The sequence below is a fragment of the Vitis vinifera genome, chromosome 19, assembly GCF_030704535.1.
Source record: "Vitis vinifera cultivar Pinot Noir 40024 chromosome 19, ASM3070453v1".
Classification (NCBI taxonomy): domain Eukaryota; kingdom Viridiplantae; phylum Streptophyta; class Magnoliopsida; order Vitales; family Vitaceae; genus Vitis; species Vitis vinifera.
The window spans coordinates 1,192,702-1,206,025 of record NC_081823.1 but is presented as its reverse complement, the minus strand read 5'-3'; the positions used below and the strand labels follow the sequence as shown (position 1 = coordinate 1,206,025).

The 13,324-nt window shown below is 35.0% G+C and overlaps 1 protein-coding gene across 1 annotated transcript; it reads left to right on the top strand.

Moving 5' to 3' along the window:
- The first annotated feature begins 2,625 nt into the window (after positions 1–2,625).
- On the top strand, positions 2,626–5,111 carry LOC100245226 (G-type lectin S-receptor-like serine/threonine-protein kinase SD2-5). The gene is made up of 2 exons (XM_019216998.1): positions 2,626–4,518; positions 4,632–5,111. Exons 1-2 carry the CDS (start codon positions 2,626–2,628, stop codon positions 5,109–5,111), a joined length of 2,373 nt encoding a protein of 790 aa, XP_019072543.1.
- The last annotated feature ends 8,213 nt before the right edge of the window (positions 5,112–13,324 follow it).

Sequence of the window (13,324 nt, the reverse complement as noted above, 5' to 3'; positions counted from 1 at the left end):
CATATTTAGATTGGATTACATATGTTTTATTTAGAAAGTATTTTCAAAAATTGTTTTAAAAAATAATTTGATATATATATATATATTTTAAATACTCTATAATGTTTTGTAAAATAAATATCTATTTGAGAATTTGAAATCTCCTTAAACTATTTTATATATTTTAAAAATAACTTTTATCTTTAATATTTATTTTTAATCATTTTCTATATATTTATATAATTATTTTTTAAACAATATTAAAAAGCAAATGAAAACAATTTAAAGCTTGCTTGGAAACTGTTTTTTAGGTTATTTTTTTTTTCAAAAAAAAAAAAAAAACAAGAGAAAAACACATTTAGCAGGCTAGTTATAAATTTTCTATTCTTAAACACACAAATTTACACGTATCATGTCCCTATCTATCAGTTTTGAGTTCTGAAATCAAGCCAAATGTCAAAAGCAGGCTACATTGATAGCAATAGTTACTATAAGAGTCAATTTTTCCAAATCAACCTTTTGAAGATCGCCAGGCCTGCAATAGGATTAACTGTAGTCACTTCAAATTTTTTTTGGGTACATTTCGCCTCCATCAGAGAATGTCCAAAAGGAAAAGACAAAATGAAGAGAAAGAGGAGTTTTTGGGGGCAAAATGGTGATTTTACAAATATATATGTATATATATTAAACTTTTTGCAAAACTTATATTCAAATTAGCTTTTTTCTTATTACATAAGAGTCCTATCATAAAAAATATATTTTTTTCAAAATTTTAAGTTGAAGGTGTAATTATTAATGAACCGGTGATGGAGTATATATTTCTAATTATTCATAGAACTTTCCATGAATTGAAGTATATAATTTAATATATATAATTAAAAATATATACTTTAATAATAAAAATTTTATACATTTAAACTTAAGAATGTAGTATTACCTCAATAAAGATAAATTAATAAAAATAATAATAAATAAATATTTTATTTATTAATAATATTAAAATAATAAAGTTATATCACATATAAATAAGATATAAAATTATATAATTTATTAATTAAAGATATTTAATTTATTGTATTTTAATATATTAACTTATTTTTATTTTAACAAATTTATCTTTACTGAAATAATATAATACTTCTAAGTTTCCACATATAGATTTTTTTTAATTATTTTAAAGCATATGTTTATAATTTAAAAAAAAAACCTATTATTTGTACACACAATATATATACCTTGAAGATACATTTCGAAATTAGTTAATGAGATTAATTAAAAAAATCTACTACAAAATGTTATTTTTAATAGTTTAATCAAAGTTACAAAAAAATTACTCCCTAAACATTTATATAGTGGGAAAAAAAGTTTGTAATCTCACATATCTCTTCAATTCAAAAATGAAGTCTTAGTTGATAATTGAGGTTTCAATTAAAAAATAAAGTCTCAATTGCTAATTACGACTTAAATTCAAAAATGAAATCTTAATAAGAAATTGAGGTTTCATTTAAAAAATAAAGTTTTAATTGTCAATTGCAGCTTCAACTTAAGTTTTAAAGTCTTAGCTAGTAATTAAAGTTTCAACTTAAATTTTAAAAGAAAAAAAAATTATAACATGACTCTTACGTGACGATAAAGAGTTTAGTTTGAATAGAGTTTAGTTTGAATATAAGTTTTACAACAGGGTTAAACCTTATATTTTTTTTTTTTACCGCAAAACTTGAGAAAGAGGTCATGCTTTGGGCCTACGAGCCAAATTTCCATCATTAGTTCCACCTAATTCTAAAAATACCTATTTCAACACTACATCTCTCCCTTTCAAGGGTTTGAAGACCAAATTGTGTAAAGTAAAATTTTCCATGATTCTATAGCTTTAAAATTTGAGAAAATGACAAAAAAAAAAAAAAAAAAAAAAATCTCCCTTTCAAAGGTTTCCTCAATTTCATTTTTTTGAACATCCTTCACATGCATATCAGCCCAAAAAGGCCATCTACCATCTTACTTTCCTGCATAGAAATTGTGAAGAGAGATTTTTGTTAATAAAAAAATTGAAAACAAACACGTACATATTTTACTATTCCATTAGTTAAAAACCTTGTGCCTCCCACAATTATCAACTATTATGTTAGATGTCTAGTACGTAGTCACAACCAAACCAGCTCAATCCACTTTTATTTATTTCTGTTGATATCTTCTCAGAAGCATATTTTGATTGGATTACATAAGTTTTTCCAGCATCATTCATTGAATTAATGTTATTTTTCATACACATTTACAGTTGCTTTCTCGTTTTAATAGTATATTAGTGTATCTAAAGATTAGTTTATGATAATAATTACAAATTTATATCAGTGTCATGTCACTATCTATCAGTTCTGAGTTCTGAAATTATGCCAAATGTCAAAAGCAGGCAACATTGATAGAAATAGGTGCTATAAAGAGTCAAATTTTCCAAATCAACCTTTTGAAGATTGCCAGGCCTGCAACGGGAATAATTGTAGCGACTTCATTTTTTTTTCAGTACATTCGCCTTCCCAAGAGAATGTCCAAAAGGAAAAGACAAAGTGAAGAGAAAGAAATCTGTATGGACTGGCTGAGATGAGAAGATATAAAATGTAGCAGAACCTTTAAGCAGACAACAAGAAAGAAATGGCTATTGCAGGTGTGAAGAGGGCTATTCAGCTTCTAGTCCTCTTTCTAAGCCCTTTGATTCTAAATACCTATTTCAGCAACCACCCATCGGCGAATGTCCCTACTTCATGGCAAAATTTTTACCACAGTGATAGAGGAAGCTGGAAATTCAATGATAATACTCATGTGAGGCCCATCCTTGCACTCGATCTCAATGGCCAACCCAGTTTTGGTTTTGGATTTCTCAGAAATGGTACTACCAATGCATTCTATCTTGTTACTCTTAAAATTGCAATAAGACCCAATTCCTCATTCAGCGATTACGGTCCTCCCCCAGTTGTTCTTTGGTCTGCCAACCCGAATCGTCCAGTTGAAGAGAATGCCACTCTTGAACTGACTGTGAACGGAAAGTTGGTTTTAACAGATGTGGATGGTACTCCTGTATGGTCTGCCAACACCTCGGGTACCTTTGTTACTGGAATGAACTTATCACTTGGAGGAAACTTGAAGCTTGTTAATGGTAGCGGGTCTGTTGTCTGGCAGTCCTACCGTTTCCCAACCAACACATGGCTCCCTGAACAACGGCTACGTATTGGAAGGAACTTACATGCCAGTGTTTCCATGTCCAATTTGTCCAGTGGTATGTTCTACCTCTCAATAACTCGCGGTGGCATCAACGCCTATATCAAGTCCGTGCCTCCACAGCTTTACAAAACTCTCCTTCGTTTTCATGCTAATAATGCCACACCTCTTCGCTTTGGGATTGGATCTCTCACCCTCTCTAGCAACTATGTGACCTATAACCAGATTGAGAAAGGAGATTTTCAGTTCATGAGGATGGAGCCGGATGGGCATTTAAATGTTTATCAACTTATTGATGGTTATAAGGTAACGTTGTACTCTGATCTACTGAAAGATGAGCACTATGGCGACTGTGCTTATCCCACGGTGTGTGGTAACTATGGCGTTTGCTTTGAAGGACAGTGCAGCTGTGCTGGAGGTGGAAGTTCGATTTATTTTCGGCAGTTAAACGCTACCGCAGCCAGTTTTGGGTGCAGGGAAGTTACCCCTTTGTCTTGTCCAGATGCCCAGCTTCACACTTTTCTCGAGGTCATGAATGTTACTTGTTTCAACTTTGCCCCCCAGCTTTCCAATATAGATGCAGAGAGCTGCAGGAGGGAATGCTTGAAAAATTGTTCATGCAAGGCTGCAATGTTTCGCTACCAAGATAATACCTCAATTGGTACATGTTATTTACCTTCTCATATCTTTTCACTGATGGCCATAAGGAAAGAAGTATTCAATTATAATGCCTTGGCATTCATCAAGGTACAGAGATCAACACACAAGAAGAGCAAGTCATCTCTGGTTTCAGTATTGGTACCCTCTATTCTGGCTCCCTTACTGTGCTTTGCTTTTTTCATTAGCGTGTGCTACCGTTATGTAATGCAGAAAGGAAGAAAAAATATCGAAGGAAAACAGAGGGAGAACTCTGGAGATGAATCTTCTATTCATTTATTCAATGAGATGAAGAAGTTCTCTTTTGAAGATCTAAGCAATGCCACACAGGAGTTTGGGGTAAAGCTTGGTGGAGGCGGGTTCGGGGATGTGTTTGAAGGAATGTTGGGAGATGGGACGAGAGTTGCAGTGAAACGCCTAGGCTCCGATGTGGGTCAAGGAAGAAAAGAATTCTTGGCTGAGGTGAAGACGATAGGCAGCATTCACCATTTCAATCTCGTGAGACTGGTTGGATACTGTGCAGAGAGATCAAACAGGCTTCTAGTTTATGAGTTCATGTGTAATGGATCTTTGGATAAATGGATCTTCAACCAAGACCAAGAACAAACCCTCAACTGGGAAACTAGAAAAAAGATCATCCATGGCATTGCAGAAGGCCTTAAATATCTCCATGTTCATTGCAATCCAAATATAATTCACTTCGATATCAAGCCTCAAAACATTCTTCTTGATGAGAAGTTCAATGTGAAGATTTCTGATTTTGGATTAGCCAAATTGATTTCCAGGGACCAGAGCGATGTGACAACCGTAGCAAAGGAACTCCAGGGTATATGGCTCCTGAGTTTATTCGAGGCAGAAATTTTTCAGCAAAGATAGATGTCTACAGCTTTGGAATTTTGATCTTGGAGATCATCGGAGGACGAAAAAATCGGGACTCCACTCAAGTTGACTACCTGATCGATATGGTGAAGGTGAAGGCAGAAGAGGGTCAACTGTCTGATCTAGTAGACGATCGAAATGAAGATATGCAGTGCCACAAAGAAGAAGCTGTGAAGTTGCAGAGGATTGGCATCTCCTGTTTACAGACTGATCACCATAAAAGGCCTTCAGTATCTCAGGTGATACATGTTTTGGAGGGTTCTATGGACGTTGAACCTATCACTGACTATAGCTTTTTGTCAATGTTTCCCATGGATTCTCCACTAGAAGCCAATCGAGCTGTCTCAGCCCCTCTCATTGCATCAGTCCTATCAGGACCAAGATGAAGATTAGTGTGTGTTTGTACAGTTTGTATTTTCATATTGGTTTGCTCTTTTGAGTGCTTGTAATGAAATTGTAATAAGTATATAGCTTAGTGACTCATTCAGACCTATAGCCAATTCCATGAGAACGTGCATTCTTTTTTCAGACATTCAATTTGATGATGATCATCCACCTCCACGCCAAAGGTGATCTCGAAGTCAAGGGTTTAACCCTAGGTATGAGATCCAGTGACCCAGTTGGCAGTCAAGGAAGTTCATAACAAATATTTAAGTCAATAAAAATAAATTTTATTTGTCATTTTCCAAAAATGTTGTGGCTTAAGTAGATTAGAGAAACCATTCAAAAGTCCTAAAATGGTTGTAAGGAGACAATCTAGGCCCTAAACCATCGAAGCCGAAACCAGGGGAATAGGCTGGGGCTAGTACAGGTAAACCGGAAGAAAAAGAAATCAAAGAACTAGAAGAATGTTGAAAAGTATTTCAACTCTCCTTTTAAGCCAATTTCAGGAGTCTTTAATATTTTTTCTTGTTTAAATAATATTTTATTGTGAAATTTTGTTGTATTCTTTAGAAAAACAGGAAAGAATGTAGACCTTGGGTAATTGCTCTACGTATTGCAATATTTGATTCAAAATGATTTGTTTCTATTCTGGGTGTCATTGGCTCTTCATTAGTTGTCATGGAGATTGGATTTACAGAGAATATGATATTATTCCTTTTTGTGTAATTTTTCTCATTCCCTTCAAGTTGGTAAGGGCCATGGAGTGAACTTCTACCTTGTGTCTGAAAGTATTGAATAAATGTCAAGCAACTGGTCGGGTGAAAAATCAGCTACTTGTAGATAGAAACGATTGTGGCGAATGTCAAGAATTCCGCACTGCTACCTTAAGCTCAGTTCCCCTAATTCATTCTTGTATTGGTGCTTTCCATTTCTGCTTTAGATGCAAGAAAGGAGGGTCTGATCCTACCTTTTTTTCCCTAGTGATCAATGCTATGCAATGGTCAACATCGATGGGAGGCTCTTCGCTATTCATCTTCCCAGCATTAAAGGCAAAATACTAGGAGAGTCTGTCTCAAGTCTAGGAATTGGACATTAGATCGACACTCTATAACAACTAAGAAAATCAGGCCACAGTCAGGACATGTTATTCCTTAATTTTAGTCTAAATATTATTAAATAAGGCTGGTAGAATAATCCTAGAAGATGTTACCTTTCTCATTTAAAACTTTGCTCCTTATTAAAAAACGAGTCTAGGTTGTGTTGGATGTCGAGAATTGGAATGACTATACATTTTGAAGCAATTTGTCTGCAGTATTTGTTCTCTTGTTCTTATTTGTTGCATACTCGTCTTTCTCTGCAATATTCCAGTTCCCTTAGAAAATTGAGAATTTATACTTACATGATTTTTTTTTTCTTTTTGTTGTGGGGTCTTTGAATTTGATATTTTGATTAAATGCATACGTAGACAATGTATATTGTATACTTGTTGGTTTAAATTAAACAAGAAAATGAGTTTGTACTTGTCTTGATGATTATATAAGCAAACGAAAATTAGACTACATTTACTGTTTTGGTCACGAGGCATATGTTAATATGTTGGTGTGAGGATTCATTCTTATGGAATGGGAACCAAAAACAAGAGTTAGGTTTTATGGGAATGGTAAGGAAAGAGAAGAGATTACTTTTTCTTGAAACATGGATAAATGGAACTTGAACTCTTAAAAGGACTTTATGAAATCATCCAAAGTCTATTAGGCAACTATTTTTAAAAATATATAAAAGAAAAATTGATTTTCATGCTCAAAACATGTTTTGTAATTTTTTTTTATATAGGAAATAGTATTTTAAGAACTTGTTACAAAAATAGGGTGTTTTTTAATAACAATTTTAATTATTTTATTTATTTTCTAAAATCAATTTTAATAAACAATCAAACAAATTAATATAGAGAATAATTAAAAATAAAATACTACAATTAAATGAAAATTATTTTTTTAAAAAAATTAAAAATATAGAAAATAATTTGAAAAACGTGCATTTGAAGTTCCCAAAGAAATTTTTATTTTAAAAAACTTTAAGCAACTATTTTTGAAAACTATTCCTAATAACTATTTTGAAGGAATTGTTTTTGAAAACACTCCACCACATGCCCGAAGTTCCCCACTTATTTTTTAAGAACTTCAAGATACACATGCACAATTAGTTTTCATGCAATGAATGTCAACATTTGAAGAACAGAAACTATTTTTTGAAAGGTCGAATTTTCACCACTGCTTTACTGATTGTTTTCTAAAGAATAAATAAACAATACATACTTTCTTTAAACATAAAATGGAATATTACACAGAATAGGTAAGTGAGATTTCCTTCCAACCTTGATTTTCCACATTACAAATATGGAGAGTAGTTTTCCTTTCTGACAGATTGCATTATCAGCTGGCTGAGTTGGAGTTTCCTTTATCGGCCTCCTACAAGCTAGTGAGTGGTAACTTGTGCACTCCTAGCTTGAATCGAAAGACTTGGAATGAAGTCTTAGGGAGTGCCTTTGTGAGTATATCAGCTACTTGTAAGGACGATGGAAGGAAACGAGTAATCAAAACTCCACTTGCAACTTTTTCCCGAACAAAATGATAGTCCAATTCAATATGCTTGGAACGTGCATGGAAGACGGAATTTACTGTCATGTGAAGGGCACTGAGATTATCGCATAGCAATTGAGGAGGTTCACGTAGTTGAATGCCAATATCACAGAGAAGGAAAGTAAGCCAAGTTATTTCTGCGGCATTGGATGCAAGGGATCGATATTCGGCCTCAACGCTTGATCTAAAAACTATAGGTTGTCGCTTTGAGGACCATGAGATACAATTAGCTCCCAGAAAAATACAATACCCAGATGTGCTTCTTCTTGTGTTTATGCATCCCGCTCAATCAGCATCACAAAAACCAGTGAGACAAAGAGAACTTTGCTTGAAAAACCCGATTCCATGTTCCATTATTCCTTTCAAACATCTAAGGATGCGTTTGACAGCTCGCAAGTCAGCTTTAGTGGGTGCTTGGAAATGTTGGCAGACCTTGTTTACTGCATGCACAATATCAGGCCTTGTGAAAGTTAAATATTGAAGAGATCCAATAAGTTGCCTATATCATGTAGGATCAATAAGTTGTTCATCAGAAGGTGTGATGATGGACTTAAGAGCCATGGGTGTGTTGATATGAGTACACTCCATCATTTTTGTGTGCTCTAGGAGATATCTAGTGTACTTTGTTTGAGAAAAAAACAACCTATTAGGAAGATATTTAACCTCCAATCCCAAAAAATAATGCAAAGATCCTTAGTCCTTGAGAGAAAATTCACTACTCAGGGTGCTGATGAGGTCACTAATTATGTTGTTATCATTGCCTGTGACTATAATATCATCAACATAGATAAGTAGCAAAACAATTGACTGACTTTTGCGAAGAATAAATAGAGACGAGTCTGTTTTACCACAGTAAAACCCCAAATGAAGAAGACATTGGGATAGTCTATCAAACCAAGCCCTTGGAGCTTGCTTAAGGCCATAAAGAGAGCAATTTCAATTTGCAGACATGATTAGGAAGGTTCTCGTTTATAAATCCTAGAGGTTGTTCCATGAATACTTCTTCCTTTAGAAACCCATGTAGGAAGGCATTCTTAACATCCAATTGCCTCATTGTCCACCCTAAGGTTACTGCTAGTGAAAGGATCAATCTGATTGTAGTATGCTTTATAACTGGGCTGAAGGTTTCTCCAAAGTCCAAACCAGGTATTTGAGAAAAACCTTGAGCAACTAAACGTGCTTTGTATCCATATATGGTTCCATCTTCCTTCAGCTTTGTTTTAAACACCCATTTAGAACCCACAATATTTGCAGTTGGAGGCCTAGGAACCAAATCCCATGTTCGATTTTGGATTAAAGCCTTGATTTCCTCTTGCATTGCTTTGAGCCAATGGGGAATTTTCAATGTTGTACAATATGTTTTTGGCTCACTAATATCACTTCTTGTGGCAGCAAAAGTAACCATTTGAAATTTTAAATTGGGATCATTCTTGAGTTTACTTCTGGTGATCATATGAGTTCCTTTGTTATCTGTGTGTTGGCCTTGAGGAGAAGAGATGTCAACAACAATTTGTTTGCTAATATCAAGAACTTCATCATTAGCACTATGACTGGTTGATTTGTTTTGCGGAGATGGACCAACATGCTCTTTTTTTTTGCCATTTTTTAAGAAAAGAGAAATCAACTACTAGGTGCTTACTGATATCAGGAAAATTACTAACATTGGCAGGCTTGTAGCTACTAGTAGACTCAATCTGGGAGAGTGTTCCAGTAGTAGTAGCAGTGTTGGAATTGTGGCCACTAGCACCAAGAGCAATATAGTGGGAGTTTCAGTAGTAATGACAATATTGTGGTCATTTGTACTAGCAGCAACAATGGAAATTTCAGTAGCAACAGCAGTGGAAGTTCCAGTCAGATTAACACATGATGCTTCTGTATTTTGGTTAGTATTGCAACTAGCCGAAATTCTTCCTTCAACACTAAACTGGTTTCTTTGCTCAATAGTGCATAGACAGTGGTTGCACTTCTTGGAGTTGCTTGATTGGTTAGCAGTGTTCTCCTTCCAAGACTTAGTTCGGTGATCTATTTTTGAAGTCTCACAAGAAGCATCTGAAGTTGAGAATGATACCATTTCTATAGGAATTTGTAAATGATTTTCCTTAATAAGAGAGTTAGCATAAGAAAAACAATTTTCATTGAAGATGACATGACGAGATATGTAAACTCTTTTAGTTGAAGGATGGAAGCATCTATAACCCTTGTGTAGAGAGCTATATCCAATAAAAACACATGGATATGTCTTAGGTGAGAATTTATTCTTCCCGTAGTCTCTAAGGTATGGAAAACACTGACAACCAAAAATTCTTAAGCTCCTATATACTAGATATTGTTTGAAGAGCATAAAGAATGGACTCTCCATTTTCAACACCGTGGAAGACAACCGATTAATGAGGTATACATCAGTAAGGAATGCATCTACCTATAGACTCAATGGTAGTTTGGCATTGAAAAGCATTGTTAAACCCATTTCAACAATGTGTCTATGTTTTCTCTCTACAACCCCATTTTGTTATGGAGTTCCTGGGCATGAGACTTGTTGCAAAATTCCACACTTGCTCAAGTGATTTTGAAATTTAATTGATTGAAACTCACCTTCACCATCACTTTGGAAGATTTTTAACCGTCTTTCAAGTTAATTCTCAACCAGATTTTGAAACTTCAAAAAACATTCAAAGAAATCCAATTTTCTTCTCAATGGATAAAGCCATGTATAGCGAGCATGATCATCAATAAAGACAACATAATACTTGTATCCTTGAGTTGAATTATTTGGTGCAGGTCCCCAAATTTACAATGAATTTTGTCAAGGGGATTGCTAGAAATTTTATTTCTTAAGCCAAAAGGAAGTTTACAGCTTTTTCCTAATTGACAACTAACACATACTGTTGTTGATTTCATTCAACTAGATACTTCAATGAAATTCTTATCTTGTAGAAGCTTTATAGATTTTGTTTACGAATGTCCCATGCGTTAATGCCACACTTCTGATGATGCCTTGTTAGACCGAGTAACCGTCATGGCTTGAATCACATTTTCCTCCAATGCATATAGACCTCCCTTCTTAGTTCCTATGGCTAACACTTGCTGAAGTTGATCCTTAATGACAAAACCAGTTGATGAGAATTCTATGGAGCATGGGTTATCAGAGGTAAGTTGTCCGATGGATAACAAATTTTTCTTAATTTCTGGAACAACCAATAATCTTTTAAGCTTTAGATCTCCATGTTTAGTTTTTAGTCTGGCTTCACCAATATGTGAGATTCTTAAAGCTTCTCCATTTCTAACAAAAATTGCGTCATGCCCTTTATATGGAATTACTTAGGACATCTTACCTAGGTCATTTGTTATATGGGTTGTTGCTCCCGAGTCTACATAAAAATTAGGATCCTTCTCTTCTTCATTTAAAGCCATAGCAGCCAAAGCTTGAGGAATCTCTTCTGATTGATACGAATAGTCAAATATGTTCGAGCAATCCAAAGCTGAATGGTTAGCTTTATTACAAATTTGGCAAATAAGAGTACCTTCAGATTTTTGGAGTTTCTATTGTGGTGGAAGCTAGTTGTTGAAGCTATTTCTTGGATTTCTGGTGCTGGGATGAACATTCTGCCTTTGGTCACTGGTAACATTGTGATTGAATCGTCCTGTTGGAGCGAAGCCACGACCTCTAGAAAGAAATCTTCCTCCTCGATTTCTTCCTCTTTCTCGTTGGGTAAAATAGGCTTGTTCATGGTTTATTGACTTCTTGTTCTCTTCATTTTCTATCATAATAATTTGTTCATGCCCTTGTAGAACTAGAACAAATTTTGTAAGAGGGATGAGAAAACAAAGGCTATTCTTAAATAAGAAAAACACCCAAAAGATGGGGTGAATTGGGTTTTTAAAATCTTTTCAATCACAACAAATTCAAACACAATATAAGCAAAATAAAAAGATAGAGTCAGAGAATTCAAACTCGGGTTTTATAGTGGTTTAGCACTTCCTTGCCTACGTCCACTCTCCTCAATCTCCTAACCGAGTGAGGGTTCTACTAACTTAAAGCTTCAACCAAGCTTCCAATCTTCTTATACTTGGATTCCAGCTCCAATGGGCTTTTACACAATCTCTTCAAGATTCGAACCTCTTGAAGGCTTTAACACTCAGATTTTTACAAGAAAGAATCCCTCAACCTAGCTTAAGGATAGCTCAAATACAAGACAAAGCTAAGATGACACACAAGAGTGCACTAAAGGATATGCAAGTGGTGATTTAATGCACTATGAAGGAAATAAGAGCTTTTTGATCAAGAACAGGTAGGTAGACTATTAAATGCAAGTGTTCTCTTGTCAATAAATGAAGTGGAGCTCTCAATTTATAGGTTTCTAAGCTTGGGAGTCAAAAACAGCAAAAGATAACCTCATCCGGTTGAGCTAGGGGTCGACCGGTTTACTAGCCGTTGGAGAATTTAATGCTTGGTAGGTTACCGTTGCCTCGATCGGGAAGAGAAGGCCACTGGGAAAGAGAGAAAGTTTTTGACATCCCTCGACCGATCCTCAATCGGATGAGCACAACCGATCGATTGGTTCCTCAACTGGTTGAGCCGGTTGGCCATAACCTCGATCGGTTGAGCCTTTTTGGCTCCGAAAACCTATTTTTTTAATTCATTTATTTTCTAACACTTAGGTAAGGTCTTTAGGTGAATTATTAAGCCAATTATAAAATATTTTGCCTAAGGTACATTAGTTAAAAGCTCGGGTTTTAATGAAATCGAAGTTTTAAAGAATAAACCGAGTTTTCTAAGTTGCATGAAACGCGTGAAAATCCTAAGTGCACTCATGCATTCATCTTACATTAGTTTCCTATGATCACAAGTCTTCCAAGCGTCTCGATCTTGTATCCATTTGGTCCTTTGATGAATTTTCGAGTTTATGCCTGAGATTCTTAACCATTAAACAAATTAGTCACTTAATCATGGTTTGTTATCATCAAAACCCGATTAGGAGAACCCTTGGGCTAACAATCTCCCCATTTTTTATGATGACAAACCTTGATTATCTAGGAGAGAAAAAAATCCCCCTCTCAAACCAATCATGGATCAATCAAACAATTTATAATAGGAAACAATGTAAAACACGAAAATTTGAATAGGAAGCAATGGATCATGAAAATATCATATCATATATATATGGTAACCTCACATGTACATGAAAACATATGCTAAACAAGATAGATATGACAATGATGACAATGACATGCATGAGGGTCTCCTAGATCCTATATATTTCTCCCCATTTGGCAACATAAAAAACAAACTAAGGGGAAACTCTAGATAATCTCAAGGCTGAGGGGGTGGAGGAGGAAGCACAGAGCGGAGGTAAGCCATCATCTCCTCATGCTGACTCGCCTGGTGACTCTCAATGCGATCAATGCTTTGTTGGAGATGCTCGAATGTAGCCTGCTGCTAATCCATACGCTCCTCTATGCGCTCAAATCTCTGCTGGAAGTGCTCAAATCCAGAAGTGAAGCCAGTCTGATATTGATCTATGTGTTCCTCCATAGAATAGAAACAAGTGTCATGGACTAAAGTAAGCTCTTCCATA